Source organism: Mchenga conophoros, linkage group LG11 (assembly GCF_057382185.1).
Source record: "Mchenga conophoros isolate Kocher_MC1m ecotype Shallow Benthic linkage group LG11, M_conophoros_male_GT1.1, whole genome shotgun sequence".
In the NCBI taxonomy this organism is placed as follows: domain Eukaryota; kingdom Metazoa; phylum Chordata; class Actinopteri; order Cichliformes; family Cichlidae; genus Mchenga; species Mchenga conophoros.
In genome coordinates, this window is record NC_140536.1 from 22,228,969 (window position 1) to 22,241,237 (window position 12,269).

At 40.6% G+C, this 12,269-nt stretch overlaps 1 protein-coding gene across 1 annotated transcript; it reads left to right on the forward strand.

Moving 5' to 3' along the window:
* The first annotated feature begins 1,035 nt into the window (after positions 1–1,035).
* Positions 1,036–8,269, forward strand: lin28aa (lin-28 homolog Aa). Its single transcript, XM_085290346.1, has 4 exons — positions 1,036–1,066; positions 1,579–1,751; positions 5,549–5,733; positions 8,050–8,269. Exons 1-4 carry the CDS (start codon positions 1,036–1,038, stop codon positions 8,267–8,269), a joined length of 609 nt encoding a protein of 202 aa, XP_085146472.1.
* The last annotated feature ends 4,000 nt before the right edge of the window (positions 8,270–12,269 follow it).

The window sequence follows — 12,269 nt, forward strand, 5'->3', positions numbered from 1 at the left end:
AGAAGTAATATGACATAGATATAAAATGTAGATATTCAAATCCATTATTATTATTTTTTAAAAGAACATCTCAAACTAATTGCTTCAAGTAGAGTGTTATACACCATTTACTTCTGGCCTTTTCATCTATTACATGCAGCTTCACCTCACTATTTATATTTAAATGAAATGCTTAAAAGCTTCAAGTCTTACACGAAAATGTTTGTTCTAGTATCCGGTTTTATTTAAATAAAAGTTGCATTTTAGGCAGATAAATGCCTCACCCTGCCTATAAAATACATTACAGATAAATTTACAGTAAGTGTAAACTCACTACTAGAACAGATGCTTAGGTTGCAATATAAGGATGTTACACTGGTTACAGAAGTAGTGGTCAATCACAACAACAAAGGTGGTATAAGAATATTATGCGTATTATAGTGATTGGCCACTTCCCATGTTTGGGCTCGTCCATCACGCAATATGCGGTGTATCCCTGGGGACTGTAATTGTGAATCACGTGGACGTGACCGAGTGTTTGGGGGTTTTGTTGGGTGGGAAATGGTCATTTGTATTGACCAACAGAGCTGGCCACTGCAGGAGCGCTAAAAGGCGTCCAAAGAAAGGGGAGAAACGGCAGCAGTGGACACTGAGATTAAACCATAGCTCCCGAACATGGCAGAAGGTATGCTGGCAGGTTTTAGGGAGTTATCTCTGGGAACGGTTAGAGCGCTTTCTGGTGGGGCAGGAATTCGATGTATTGTCTAAGATGTTTTTTTTTTTGTTTAGCGAAAGGGGGGGGGGGGGGGGGTCGGGGTCTTCACAGAAAAAGAAATTTCTCCCGGTGACCCCCCACCCCTCATTGTTTAAGGGGGATAGGTTGCCAGCCCCCTTTTGTTTACCTCCCTCTCACGCTTTCCCTCTCGCTGCGCAGCTTCTGCGTTTCACAGCATTTTGCATGAAAGTGGCAATCTGCGAGGATTACCCAGTTTGAGGGCTTGTACACTGGATACTGTAGCTTGGGTGCTGATTTTGACTCAAGGCAGAACTGAAGACATGGGTTCCGTTTCTAAGAAGCAGCTCCGAGGTTGGGTAACTTGAGCTACATTTTGAGTTACATTTACTAGTTTTTGCAAGTTAATTGAGTCGTTGTACCTGTGGACTGTGTGCTCGATTGCAGCCGAACGTTTTAACGCATTGTTCACACACTTGAACGTTAAAATGTGCAGTCCGTGTGTCTATCAGTGCTTTGCATTGTCTTTAAAATTTTGTGCATCTTACGGGAAGGGAGAATATTTTTGTTTCCTTTTTGCGCTAATGCACCAGTTCGTTGTGCATTCGCTGAAAAAAGTCGCATGTTTATTCCCCTTAAAAAGTTGGCTATAATTTATTTCAAATTTTGCGAGAAATACAGCCTAATCTTGTTCATTGTATTGATTCGTATTGATTATTGATTGGGTAGCCTAGCCTAAAGGAAATTTTGTATTTCCGTTTTTTAAAACCTTTCAATTTCAAAAAAAACCTTTTGCGTTTTTAAGCATCGTCCCCTTCGCAGGTTTAAAGCTTTTCTGTAGTAATTGCTAAATTGTTTCATCGTAGGAGTGTGTAAAACCGAGGAGGATGAAGGACCGAGTCCCGAGGAGAATTCAGAGTCTTTCCACGGGGTCGGTGTGTGTAAATGGTTCAACGTCCGCATGGGTTTCGGGTTCCTGTCCATGACCAGCCGGGAGGGAGAGCCGCTGGACGAGCCGGTGGATGTGTTCGTCCATCAGGTATGATCTGCTTTTGCTCCGACGTGGTGTTTGTTTATTATGTGAAACGCAGCACTGGTGGTGGCGGTGTGTGGACCAGCTCCTTTGCATCCCAATAAAGATATCTAAAATGTAAAGGTAGAAATATGTTTTCCATCTAAGCAAGTAAAATCTCTCCACACCAGGAGATCAGAGATCAATCTTATCTTCTTCCAGTCTTCAGTTTCTGTGCTTTTAGACCTAGTCCCAGCAGCAAAGGATTGTGGGCACAAGTTAAAACATTACAACAAACAAAAACTTAAAGAAAGCGAGGTTAATCAGAAATCCAGTCCTTCAACAGGGAGGGCACTGAAAGACATTTAAAGATAAAAAATTGCTACAACGCCGGAAACGTCTAACTGTTAAATTGATGCTTTTGCTGCGCGGTGGGTGTTTCTCCTTTAGGGGAACACGTGTTGCAGCCAGAGGGGAGCAGCGGGCCTCCCTCGTGGTTTTCAGGACGCTGACACAATGTGATGGAGAGATGAATGTGCGGTTTTTGTTGTTCATTGAAGCCAGCGCACTTTTAACAGGCTTACATCCATAAGCCTCCTGAGCTGCATGAAAACTGAGCCATTAAGGAGGAGGAAACGTTTAATTGATCTCCATCTGGAGACGTGAACAATCAGTGTGCATTGTTTTTGTGTGTGGGTGTTTGTTTAGATTTTTTTAACCATTTATTTTCCACCTGCGAACAGAATTCTTTAACACATCATTTGAGCAACCTATTGGGGTGGTATCTAAAAAGGGTTACTGATCCTGATCACTGCTTTTCAGATTAAACACATTTTAAACAGTCAAACTTGAGGTGGCTAAATACAACACAGTCACCTCACACACTTTTCCCCCCCACCTGGTGCTGCTGTTCCTACTTTTAGTTTTAAAGTAGAGCTTGAAGGCTCATTCCAACACTTTTATTCACCTTAAAGTTAAGTGTTTGAGTTTTTGTTTGTGTGTGGGTGTGGGGAGGTCCCTTCTCCTCCTTTTTCATCTCAGTGAGCTTCTCCATTTCTATCTGATAAGATAAAGGTTTCGCATGTGAATGAGAGGCATTCTCACTAGCTGCCCATTCACCTCAAAGTTCTCACCATAAAGTGATTAAAGGCTCTTTGCCGTCTGCTCAACCCCCTCTGTGTGTGTGGCAGAGGTACACTAGATCTGTAAGTCAGTGTAACACACCAATTTAACGAACACCCTGGTAAATTTCTCAAAATTGTTCTCAAAGCATCATGGGAAGATGTGTTCCTACATTGTAACACTTAGTTTTGATCTGCTTTTTGCATCATTTAGACTTATGCTAAGATTAAATAATGCATAATAAATAAATGCACCTACATAATATACACAGCTATAACACAGGTCTGCCATCCACATTTCATTATAATAAGTTTGCATGTCCTCTCAAGCAGGTCTTGCTCGTTTCTGTCTTCCTGTTGCCTACTGATGATGATGCATATAGAAACATTTAATTGTTCTGTGGAACAGCTCTGATATGTTTTTTGACTATACACAGGAAGCTGGTACTTGATTACTCATATTGCAAACCAAAAACATCAGTTCAGTTGGCAGAAATGTAGATTAGTGCTCCAGCAGGCGCAGGGACTCAAATGAAATTAGAACCAGCGCAGGTGCCATCAGTATAGATTCATACAAACGGTCATATGCTACTTAAAAACATTAAAATCACTGTTCAGAGTTATTGAACTGAATGCTTTTTACAAATGGCCACATGTTTGTCTTTTAGTTTGAGCTTCCATTTGACCATTACTATAATATCACTGGTGTCATTTTAGCCAGTTATTTCTCTTACTGTCTTTTAGAAAACCTGGACACATCAGTGATTAATGTACAGGGGTTATTGCAAAAGAAAAGGCCTCAGTCCTAAAATTAGTGGCCGTGTGTCAAGGAAAATTAACTCCCAGGGTCCTCTGGCCTTTGTGCAGGTGAACAATGGGGCCATGCATTCGAATGAAGCACCCTGTGGCCGTGACCGAGCCCCTGTTTGTCTCAGCGGTAGTCCCTTTATAGTCCCTCACTGCTCTGATGTCTTTCTCTGACTCAGTTGGCTTCCAGTCATCTTCTGTTTACAGGTCCTTCACTTTTAAATGGCCCCATCCTGATTCTGTACCTGCATGTGAGACTAACCTGGTGTGTTGAGGGTCCGTTACTGGGGTAAGGAAGGTCACACGTTGAAGAGGAAATGGTTAACAGTAAGCAGCACAGAGAGGCCTGATGGGACTGGGGCTCTATGGACGTCCACGCAATGCCACTCAATTGTCATGGCTCACCAATCATGTTTCCTCGCTGCTCAGGACGTTGCAGCAGATGCTCAGCTGTGACTCAGTGTTGGAGGATTAGAACACATCACTTTTGTTTGTTTTGTTTCTCACTGATGGGGGTGTTGCTAGTTGGCTCACTTGGACCCCCGCCTGTGTTTGTAACGATTTAAACCTCAGTTTTAACCACTGGTGTGTCCTAATTGTTGTTTAATATAAATCTGCGTTTTGGAGATTAACTACTTGTCTCCTTTTAAATTATAACCTGTCGTGGAATATGATTCCCTGTGGTTTGGGCAAAGAAAGAATGCAGACCGATGGTCGCACGTAATAGATGGATGATAACTCACTCCAAAAAAAAATAAATAAAAGAAAATGGGATTAATGCCTATCAAAACAACCCCATAATTAATGGATCGGTTTTCCTTTGCCAGCAGTCTGCGGTATGAGTGACTATTTAATCATATAGTCGCACTACGGGAATTTTAGAGAGGGGTTTCCCATGTTGTGTTAGCCAGTCTATGGGATTTATCCTCAAAACTGCACCACACCTTCCCCTTTCCTTCATCTCTTTCCTTTCTTTGGGAGTCCAAAATGTTTCTATAAGGACACTAGTATCTAGAAGATGATCCTATTCAAAGGTCACTTCAGGTGAAGGCAGTATCAGTTAAAATACAGTGGATAAAATGACTGATTAAGCCAAGAACTCGTAAGATCAAAATCATCATTATATCCAAGTACCGATATGAAAGAGAGCTATCAATCATTTTTGCATTCCCGAAACTTTTATCTTCCACCTCTTTCTGCCAAGCAACTATTCATGGAATGTCACCCTGACCCCCAACCTCACAGAGAAGCTTCACCCCACCCCCAACTCGAACACCAACCCCTGCATCCTGCAGTTTAGGGTTAGTGGTGGTGGTCAGTGTGTTAGAAGAGCTTTGTGATGTGGGTGGGAAGAGGGATCAGGGTGGGGGCAGCAGTTTGGAATTTCTTTTAAAGGGGGGGATGGGTTGAAGGTTATCCCCACCAGGTTTACTACTCAGACAACACCAAATAGACAATGCAGCGTTAGAGAAACAGTGCTTTGAATTGCAAATCGGTGTGTGCATACTGCTGAGTAGAGTGGGAACAGCAAGCTTTGGTGCTTGTTTGCTCATCATCAGGTGAGGCCTGGCAATCACCTTAAAATACTAAATGCCTGATAAGCGCAGTTGGCCTCTGATGATATCACACCGTGAGGAATGAGTGGGGGTTGATCTCAAGGGTCAAAGTCTCCACAGGCTCAACGTGGAGGTGATTTGGTGTGATATTAGGAGTTGTAAAACATCCAATTATCACTCTATATATCATACAAGATATCTACATGTGATGGAGAAACACATCGTTTATCAATCAGCACTCTCCCATGTTGCAAATGCTTTATACACTTGAATGGCCAGAAAACTCATTCATGAAACAGTTACGCTCATGATGGAAAATCTCCCTATGTTCCCTTTTCAGAGTAAGTTGCACATGGAAGGCTTCCGCAGCCTGAAGGAGGGCGAGGCGGTCGAGTTTACCTTCAAAAAGTCATCCAAAGGTCTGGAGTCACAGAGAGTGACCGGACCAGGTGGCATCCACTGCGTGGGCAGTGAGCGGAGACCCAAAGGCAAGAAGGTCCAAAAGCGGCGTTCAAAGGGGGACAGGTACGCATGGATGAACTGGGACACGACAAGAGAAATATCTTTAATTTCTTTCAGTTCCATGTTCAATTATTTGAAGCATCTTGGTGTCAGATTAAAAAATAAAATTTGTGAAATACTTCTATGGTACACTATATGCAAACTGTACTAATAACAGCAGAAAAAACATCACTAACCCAATAAAAATAGCTCTAAAGCTAATTAAAATTAGCAGTAAAACTTCAACACTCATAAACTTTACACAGTAACACAGGAATAAAATATTTCAGTTTTACTTTTTACTTCTTTAACAACAGCAAAAAATAAATAAATTAATTTAAAAAAAAATCCTGCACTTTTTTTGTTGAGTTTGAAGTAGATACACAATGATGTTGTAGTTTCTCCCTATTTTGCTTCCTCTCCCTTGACCCCAACCCCCACATCTAGCCCTAGTAAGGGTCACATCAGCAGGCTTGACGTGTGACCTGGATCAATAACTGTTTAAATCTGCTGGCCCCTGGTGAATTCAAACCGACCCACTCTCCATCTCCTCCAAAACCTCCTCTACCAACCTCATTTGATAAAAGCGTTGACTTCAAAATAACTTTAAACTCCTGTTTTAAAAATCAAGGTGCTAGTTTGATGTTATCAAAATAAAATATGTCGATTTTTTTTAAAGGCGTTTCTAAAAGAAATTTAAAAAGTGATAAATTTAATATGTCAGTACTAATGATTAATATGTTATAAACGGAGAAAACATCAGCTTCTGTTCAGAAGGGGAAAAAAATTCTCATGAAGATCAAAAGGCAAAGGCAACAATACCCCTCCCAGCAGAAGAAAAAAGAACTAAGGGGGCCTTGATACTCGGGATAGTCTTTGAATATTCATTTAATGCAGGGTTAGAGGTGTATCAACTTTACCCCCTCTGTCAGTTGTGATTACAGCCAGAGAGTAGTGAGTGTGAAAACAGATCATTACTGCCTCAAAGAGTCCTGGGAGGGCTGCTGTGTTCAATACCTCTCTAGACTGTGCTGATCCAAAGATATCATTCCCCTTCAGTGTATTTCATTATGCAACACTGGATTGGGTTTCATGGATGTATGCATGTGAATAATTGATCATATTTATTACCTATATGGAGATAATTATATCAATTTTCGCTTCACCGGGGTAAAACACGGCACCTTTTTGAGGGTGTGTGTACATATACATCTATATATTTATATGACTGAAACAAGGGGAAAAAGCCCTCCTGTCCATTTAATTGATAACAGATGTAAGAGCCCTGCCAAGGGGGTGAAGGGTCACTGTTGTCATGGCAACGGTGTATGAGTAAAAGCAAGAGAGCTGGGGGGCTGGGATGGGATTGGGGAGGGGTTGGGGGTCAGAGTTCAGAGGTCATTACTGCAGCTTTTTTAGACAAAGGGACCACTTCCCCTTCCTTCCACTTGCCTTCTGATGGATGCTGATGTAGGGAGCTTCTGTGATGTGATGGTATAGACCTTGACACCACCCCCAACGACCACAGCTACAAAGCCACACTGACCCTTTGGCAGCCGCCCTTATCCAACCTTATCTGGTGCTACAAAGGTAGCAGAGGGTCCACAGAGCCACATACTGACCGCCCCACGCCCACAGCCCATCTGTCTTCTGCCCCTGTACGCGTGGCCATGCTATAGATTACAAACGGTGGACGGTGGGCACCTTATGGGCCTACCTTTGATACAAAAGCATCTGAAGCGGTTCACAAAACTTAAAGATCCATGGTAACAAGGTCCGCATAAAAATACCAGGTTTGCCACCCAATTTATGTCTTCTAAAAACCCTCCTAATCAAAACAGACGCTACTGAAATTTAATGGTATTTTTGGTCAAATAGAAAACTTTTAAAAACATTTCCTTCTACTGTTTCCCTAAAGACTTAAAGTATGACCAAATGCAAACTCATTCATTTTAGGTGACATGTTGCCATCTAGTGGTAACTTAAAAGCTTTAAGTTGAGGGCTTTACGTTGTAACTTGCTGCAGCTTGAAAACCTCAACATGCAAAAATGTCTCTTAGTTGTCACATTAGTTACTACTTTTTGGTTGGTATAGAGTTTGATATCAAGCTGGAACATTATCTGACCTTAAAATGTTGTTTTCAGATGTTTAATCACAAGCAGAGTATTATTGTATCACAACATTGTGATACAATAATACAATAATACCACATAATAGGTTGCTTCATCTCTTCTGGATATGGAAGCTATATCATATCCAAATACAGAGATATACTTGTGTTTCCTGCTTGTTTTCTTGAGACCACTGCAGGTTCAATAGACGTCTTTCTATTCTTTCAGATGCTACAACTGTGGAGGCTTAGACCACCATGCCAAAGAGTGTAAGTTACCTCCCCAGCCAAAGAAGTGCCACTTCTGCCAAAGCATTGACCACATGGTTGCCAGCTGCCCAATCAAAGCACAACAGTCTTCACCGGGTTCTCAGGGAAAACTGTTCTCCTCCAAAGGAGACGAGGAGGAGCACAGCCAGCAGGCACCACCTACCGAGACCTCTGATTAAACACAGGATCCGACTCTGGGGAAGCACAGAGGCCAATCAAACTGCTTTGATGGAGTGGAGGGAGACTCAATCCCCTTCCACCTGTTGAAGCTGCTTTTGGAACTACCTCAGGTTAAAAATACTCATGAAGAATGTTGCTGAAGTCTTTTTTTTTTATTTGGTTTTTATTTGGTGTAACACTCAGGAATACTGCTGTACTATTGCACTCAGGACGCTTGCTTAATGTATGAATCACTGGTATTGGGGATTGGAGATTGTAGTGAGCAATGCTATGTAATGGATGATCTTCAGGAGTTTACGTAGATTTCTGTTATATAATAATGTGCCTCTGCTGTGGGCATTATACCTCTTCTTCTTTGAGTAATACTCAGTGTGTTTAGTATAGCTACACTTTTGCTGCCTTACCATTTTGTTTCCTTCCCGACTGTTACACCTCACTATCCGACAGGGCGTAGATGTAACAGTTAGTACATCTGTAATGAATGTTAGAGTTTGCATATCATACGGGGATGGGGGAGGGGTTTGTGAAATAACATTGGGGGGGGGGGGGGGGGGGGGGTTAAGGGTATGTTAGCAATGAATTGGCAGCTGCCAATATTGCAATTGACCATCCAGTTTTCCTGGGGCCAAATGAATGTTAGACCAGAGGTGCTTTCCAGCTTTTGGTCAGGTTTGTTTTTTTAAATTTGTTTTTTGTTTTTTCATTTCATTTTTTGTTCATCCAGTATTTGGCTGGCTATCTAAAAGTACATGGTTTACCTCACTGGTCCATGTTTGGTCTGCTAGTAAATCTATCATCCTAAAAGCCGATGACAAACCAACTATTCTCAGAATACAGCTTCAGAGATTGTGATTTGAACTGGGGTTAAGTCAAATCCTCTTTGCACTACAGTATTTACACCACACCGCCATACTTCCTTAAAGAGTAACTCAACAGTTCCCTGACTTTACTGACCTCTAGCGGATTGACTTGTCACTTCACACGTCGATGGATAGGTTTACCAAACACTTTGTGAAATCAGTCTCTGGTGAGCATACATCAGACCACATCCAAGCCAGGCTCTCAGCCTTTCATATAGTCTCAGAATGGGGGGAGTTTGTGGGGTTATCTTGAGTTGAGGTTGGCGATTATGTCAGGGCTGTAACACATTAAAACAGCTTATGAAAGTGAAAGCAAACTCGGTAGAGCGTTAGAGAAGTGAAGTTAACAGATCTCTGTAGTCTGTTTACCATATATGCTTGAGGCTGAGAGCTCGGTCTAGTGTGCCAACCATAGCCTAGTGTGTCTTTCTGAAAAACTGGTATAGGGTTTCGGTAATTAACAGGAAGAAAGAGGTTGGGGGACTATTTTACAAACCCTGCCCATTTTCTGACAGGAAGTTTTCTTTGGGCACACATACTACACCATACCAGCTGTCGTGTGTTGCACTACCTTGGGATAAAACATAGCAATCAAAATATTGACCCAAAGGGGGAAGCAAAAAAAAAAAAAGGTTTCTCTTCATTTTAAGTTGTTTTCATGGGAGTTTGAACCATTGTCAACTTTCCATGTGAAGTATCTTCTAACTGCAGTGGCTGCTGTGTATAAGAGCGCTGTTTTATAATCACCTCAATTTGGATTTGAAAGAATTTAAACCAATGCGACACAAACCCCGTTACATCTATGTCACTTCTGGTAAGATATTTGATCTGGACTTAAGTTAGTAAAGGGTCTGGCTAGCTCTCCTCTTGCTTGAGTAAAACTGAGGCAGAATCAGACAGTGGGAAGCCTGGTGTTTTTGTTTATATCCACTAGTAGGTAGTTATTTAAGACATTACCTCCCTATAACCCTTAGTAGGGTAGTAGTTCAGGAACACCAAGCCTGCACGGAGGAGCATGTAGGTCTAGCTAGCTAATCAGCATTTTACTCCCGTTTTACAGGAGAAGCTGACTGAGTCTTTTACACCCAATTAATATATATGTAAAATTATTCTAAAACTTTTTTAAAACTATCATACTTATTTATTTTCATCCAAAAGTGCTGCAGCTTCTCCTTCCGCTCCGATTGAAGCCTCGCAGCACTGAATGTTCTAGTAGACAGCAGAAAATTGGCAAATATCATTAAAAGCTACATATGACTTGAGAATACATTGGGGTAATACATTTTTAACATCAAGGTACTCATAATACTTTGTACATATGTGCTTGATAATTCATTGTAATGTAATTTAATATGGATGCAATGCTACAGAAATATTGCAACCAAAAACAAACAATATACAGTGCATACTGTACAGGTACACAATATAGGAACCGATGTTAAATGTGAGGGGGTTTTTTTTGTATGATTTTCTTGTGAGGGTTTTGTTTTTTTCTTTGGTGCACAATTAACCTTTTCAGAGGAGAAGCCCATTGTTGTTAATGCCAAAACCAATGCAATATTACTCTGCACTAATCGTAAAATGCATTAATATTTGTTCTATTCAGTTTAATCACTTTTGAATATATGTTTCCTATTTTATATATATTTTGAATTTTCACAAACTACACACAGTTCAGTTGGTTGCTGGTTGGGAAAAAAAGATACCTCCGCTCTTTAGGCTCATCTCAGGAATTACCAATCTGAAATCTCAGGGAATGCTTCAGATTGATTGGAAGGAGTCATGGGGTGTTCAAGAAAAAGCAGGGATTAAATGCTCATTCGCATGATGTGAGGTGTGTGACGAGGAAGCCAAAGTGAATGTCTTGGTGCAACAGTTTCAGTTTTTTACTATAATACAGTTTTGATTATGAAAACAATGACTACATGATGATGATGTGAAATGATTGTTGCTTTTTGACTCTTTCATATGTCCATGCACCCAGTGTGATGATGTTCTTTATATTTTTTTCCTCTTTCAAATAACTTGCCAATGATATACAATATGAAGAAAATGTTCCACTATTATTGTATTTTTTTTCCTCTATAATCGTTGTAGATGGGTATATAGTAGAATATTGTAAAGGGGCTGGGGTTAGTAGTGTATAATCCGGTGTTGTCTCATCTCAACACATCGATCTTTGGTGTTTCAGACTATCAATGCTCATGACAAAAAGAATGTGTGTCACGGATTGCTTCATACTCTGCTGTTAGTCTTCAAAGTTTGACGGTTGCTAAATTGTTTTGATAAACATTTTTTTAAAAGGATGGAAAAGGTGGCGTGCTGAGAGTTTATTTTTCTGCACACTTTGATTTTTGAATTTACCACAACTGCAGCGCCAGTATGTCATCAAAGTGTCGCACTGTAATCACTCACACTCTAACTGGTTTACGGGAATTTCAACACTGACCAATAAGGGTAACTGAAAGTATTTGTTTTCAAAATATCACTTGGAAACTAAGGAAGGTCATTTCAGACTTCTGATTGTAACAAACCTCTTTGGCCCCTCAGTGGTGTGCTGTTGTGATTTTATTGTCAGGTGTTGGGTTAGATAGGCTTTAAAATCCAAGGACCCACCCATGAGACTGTGTGCTCAGAGTAACTTTTGAAGCTCATCAAGGCATCCTGTAATACAGTAGTGTTAACTTGTGCTTTTAATGGTACATCTTACTTGTGACCGTCAGCCATTTAATTTGTGGTGCTGTATTTTATCAGGTAATGGCTACAGCTACTTTTAGAAAGTGATGAATGTATCAGTGTTTGTTTCCATAGAACTACACTTAACTTGATCTCAGGCAATTTAATGGCAAGTCTGTCAACGATGAGCAGCATGTAGGATTTTCAAAGTATTACTGTGATTATGTTTTATACATTATATGTAAAGATCTGCTCCGTTTCCTAATAAATATGTTAATATTCATGATTTTTTTAATGCCTTCTTACTCCAATCACCCAGTCACAAGACTTATCACACTCACTAAAGTATTAACAAAACTTAGAAAAAGTACCAGAAGCAGTCTAAAGGTTTTCCAATACATGAAAGAGTTTTCCATTGACAGAATTAAATTAGCTGGTACTTAAATATCACCTTTCTACTCAG

What these genes read in the sequence shown, in the direction of transcription:
- lin28aa (XM_085290346.1), top strand. Translation starts at nt 1,036, where the DNA reads ATGGGTTCCGTTTCTAAGAAGCAGCTCCGAG. An exon ending in TTCTAAGAAGCAGCTCCGAG is followed by an intron (nt 1,067 to 1,578) that starts GTTGGGTAACTT and finishes GTTTCATCGTAG; the next exon opens with GAGTGTGTAAAACCGAGGAG. An exon ending in CGGCGTTCAAAGGGGGACAG is followed by an intron (nt 5,734 to 8,049) that starts GTACGCATGGAT and finishes CTATTCTTTCAG; the next exon opens with ATGCTACAACTGTGGAGGCT.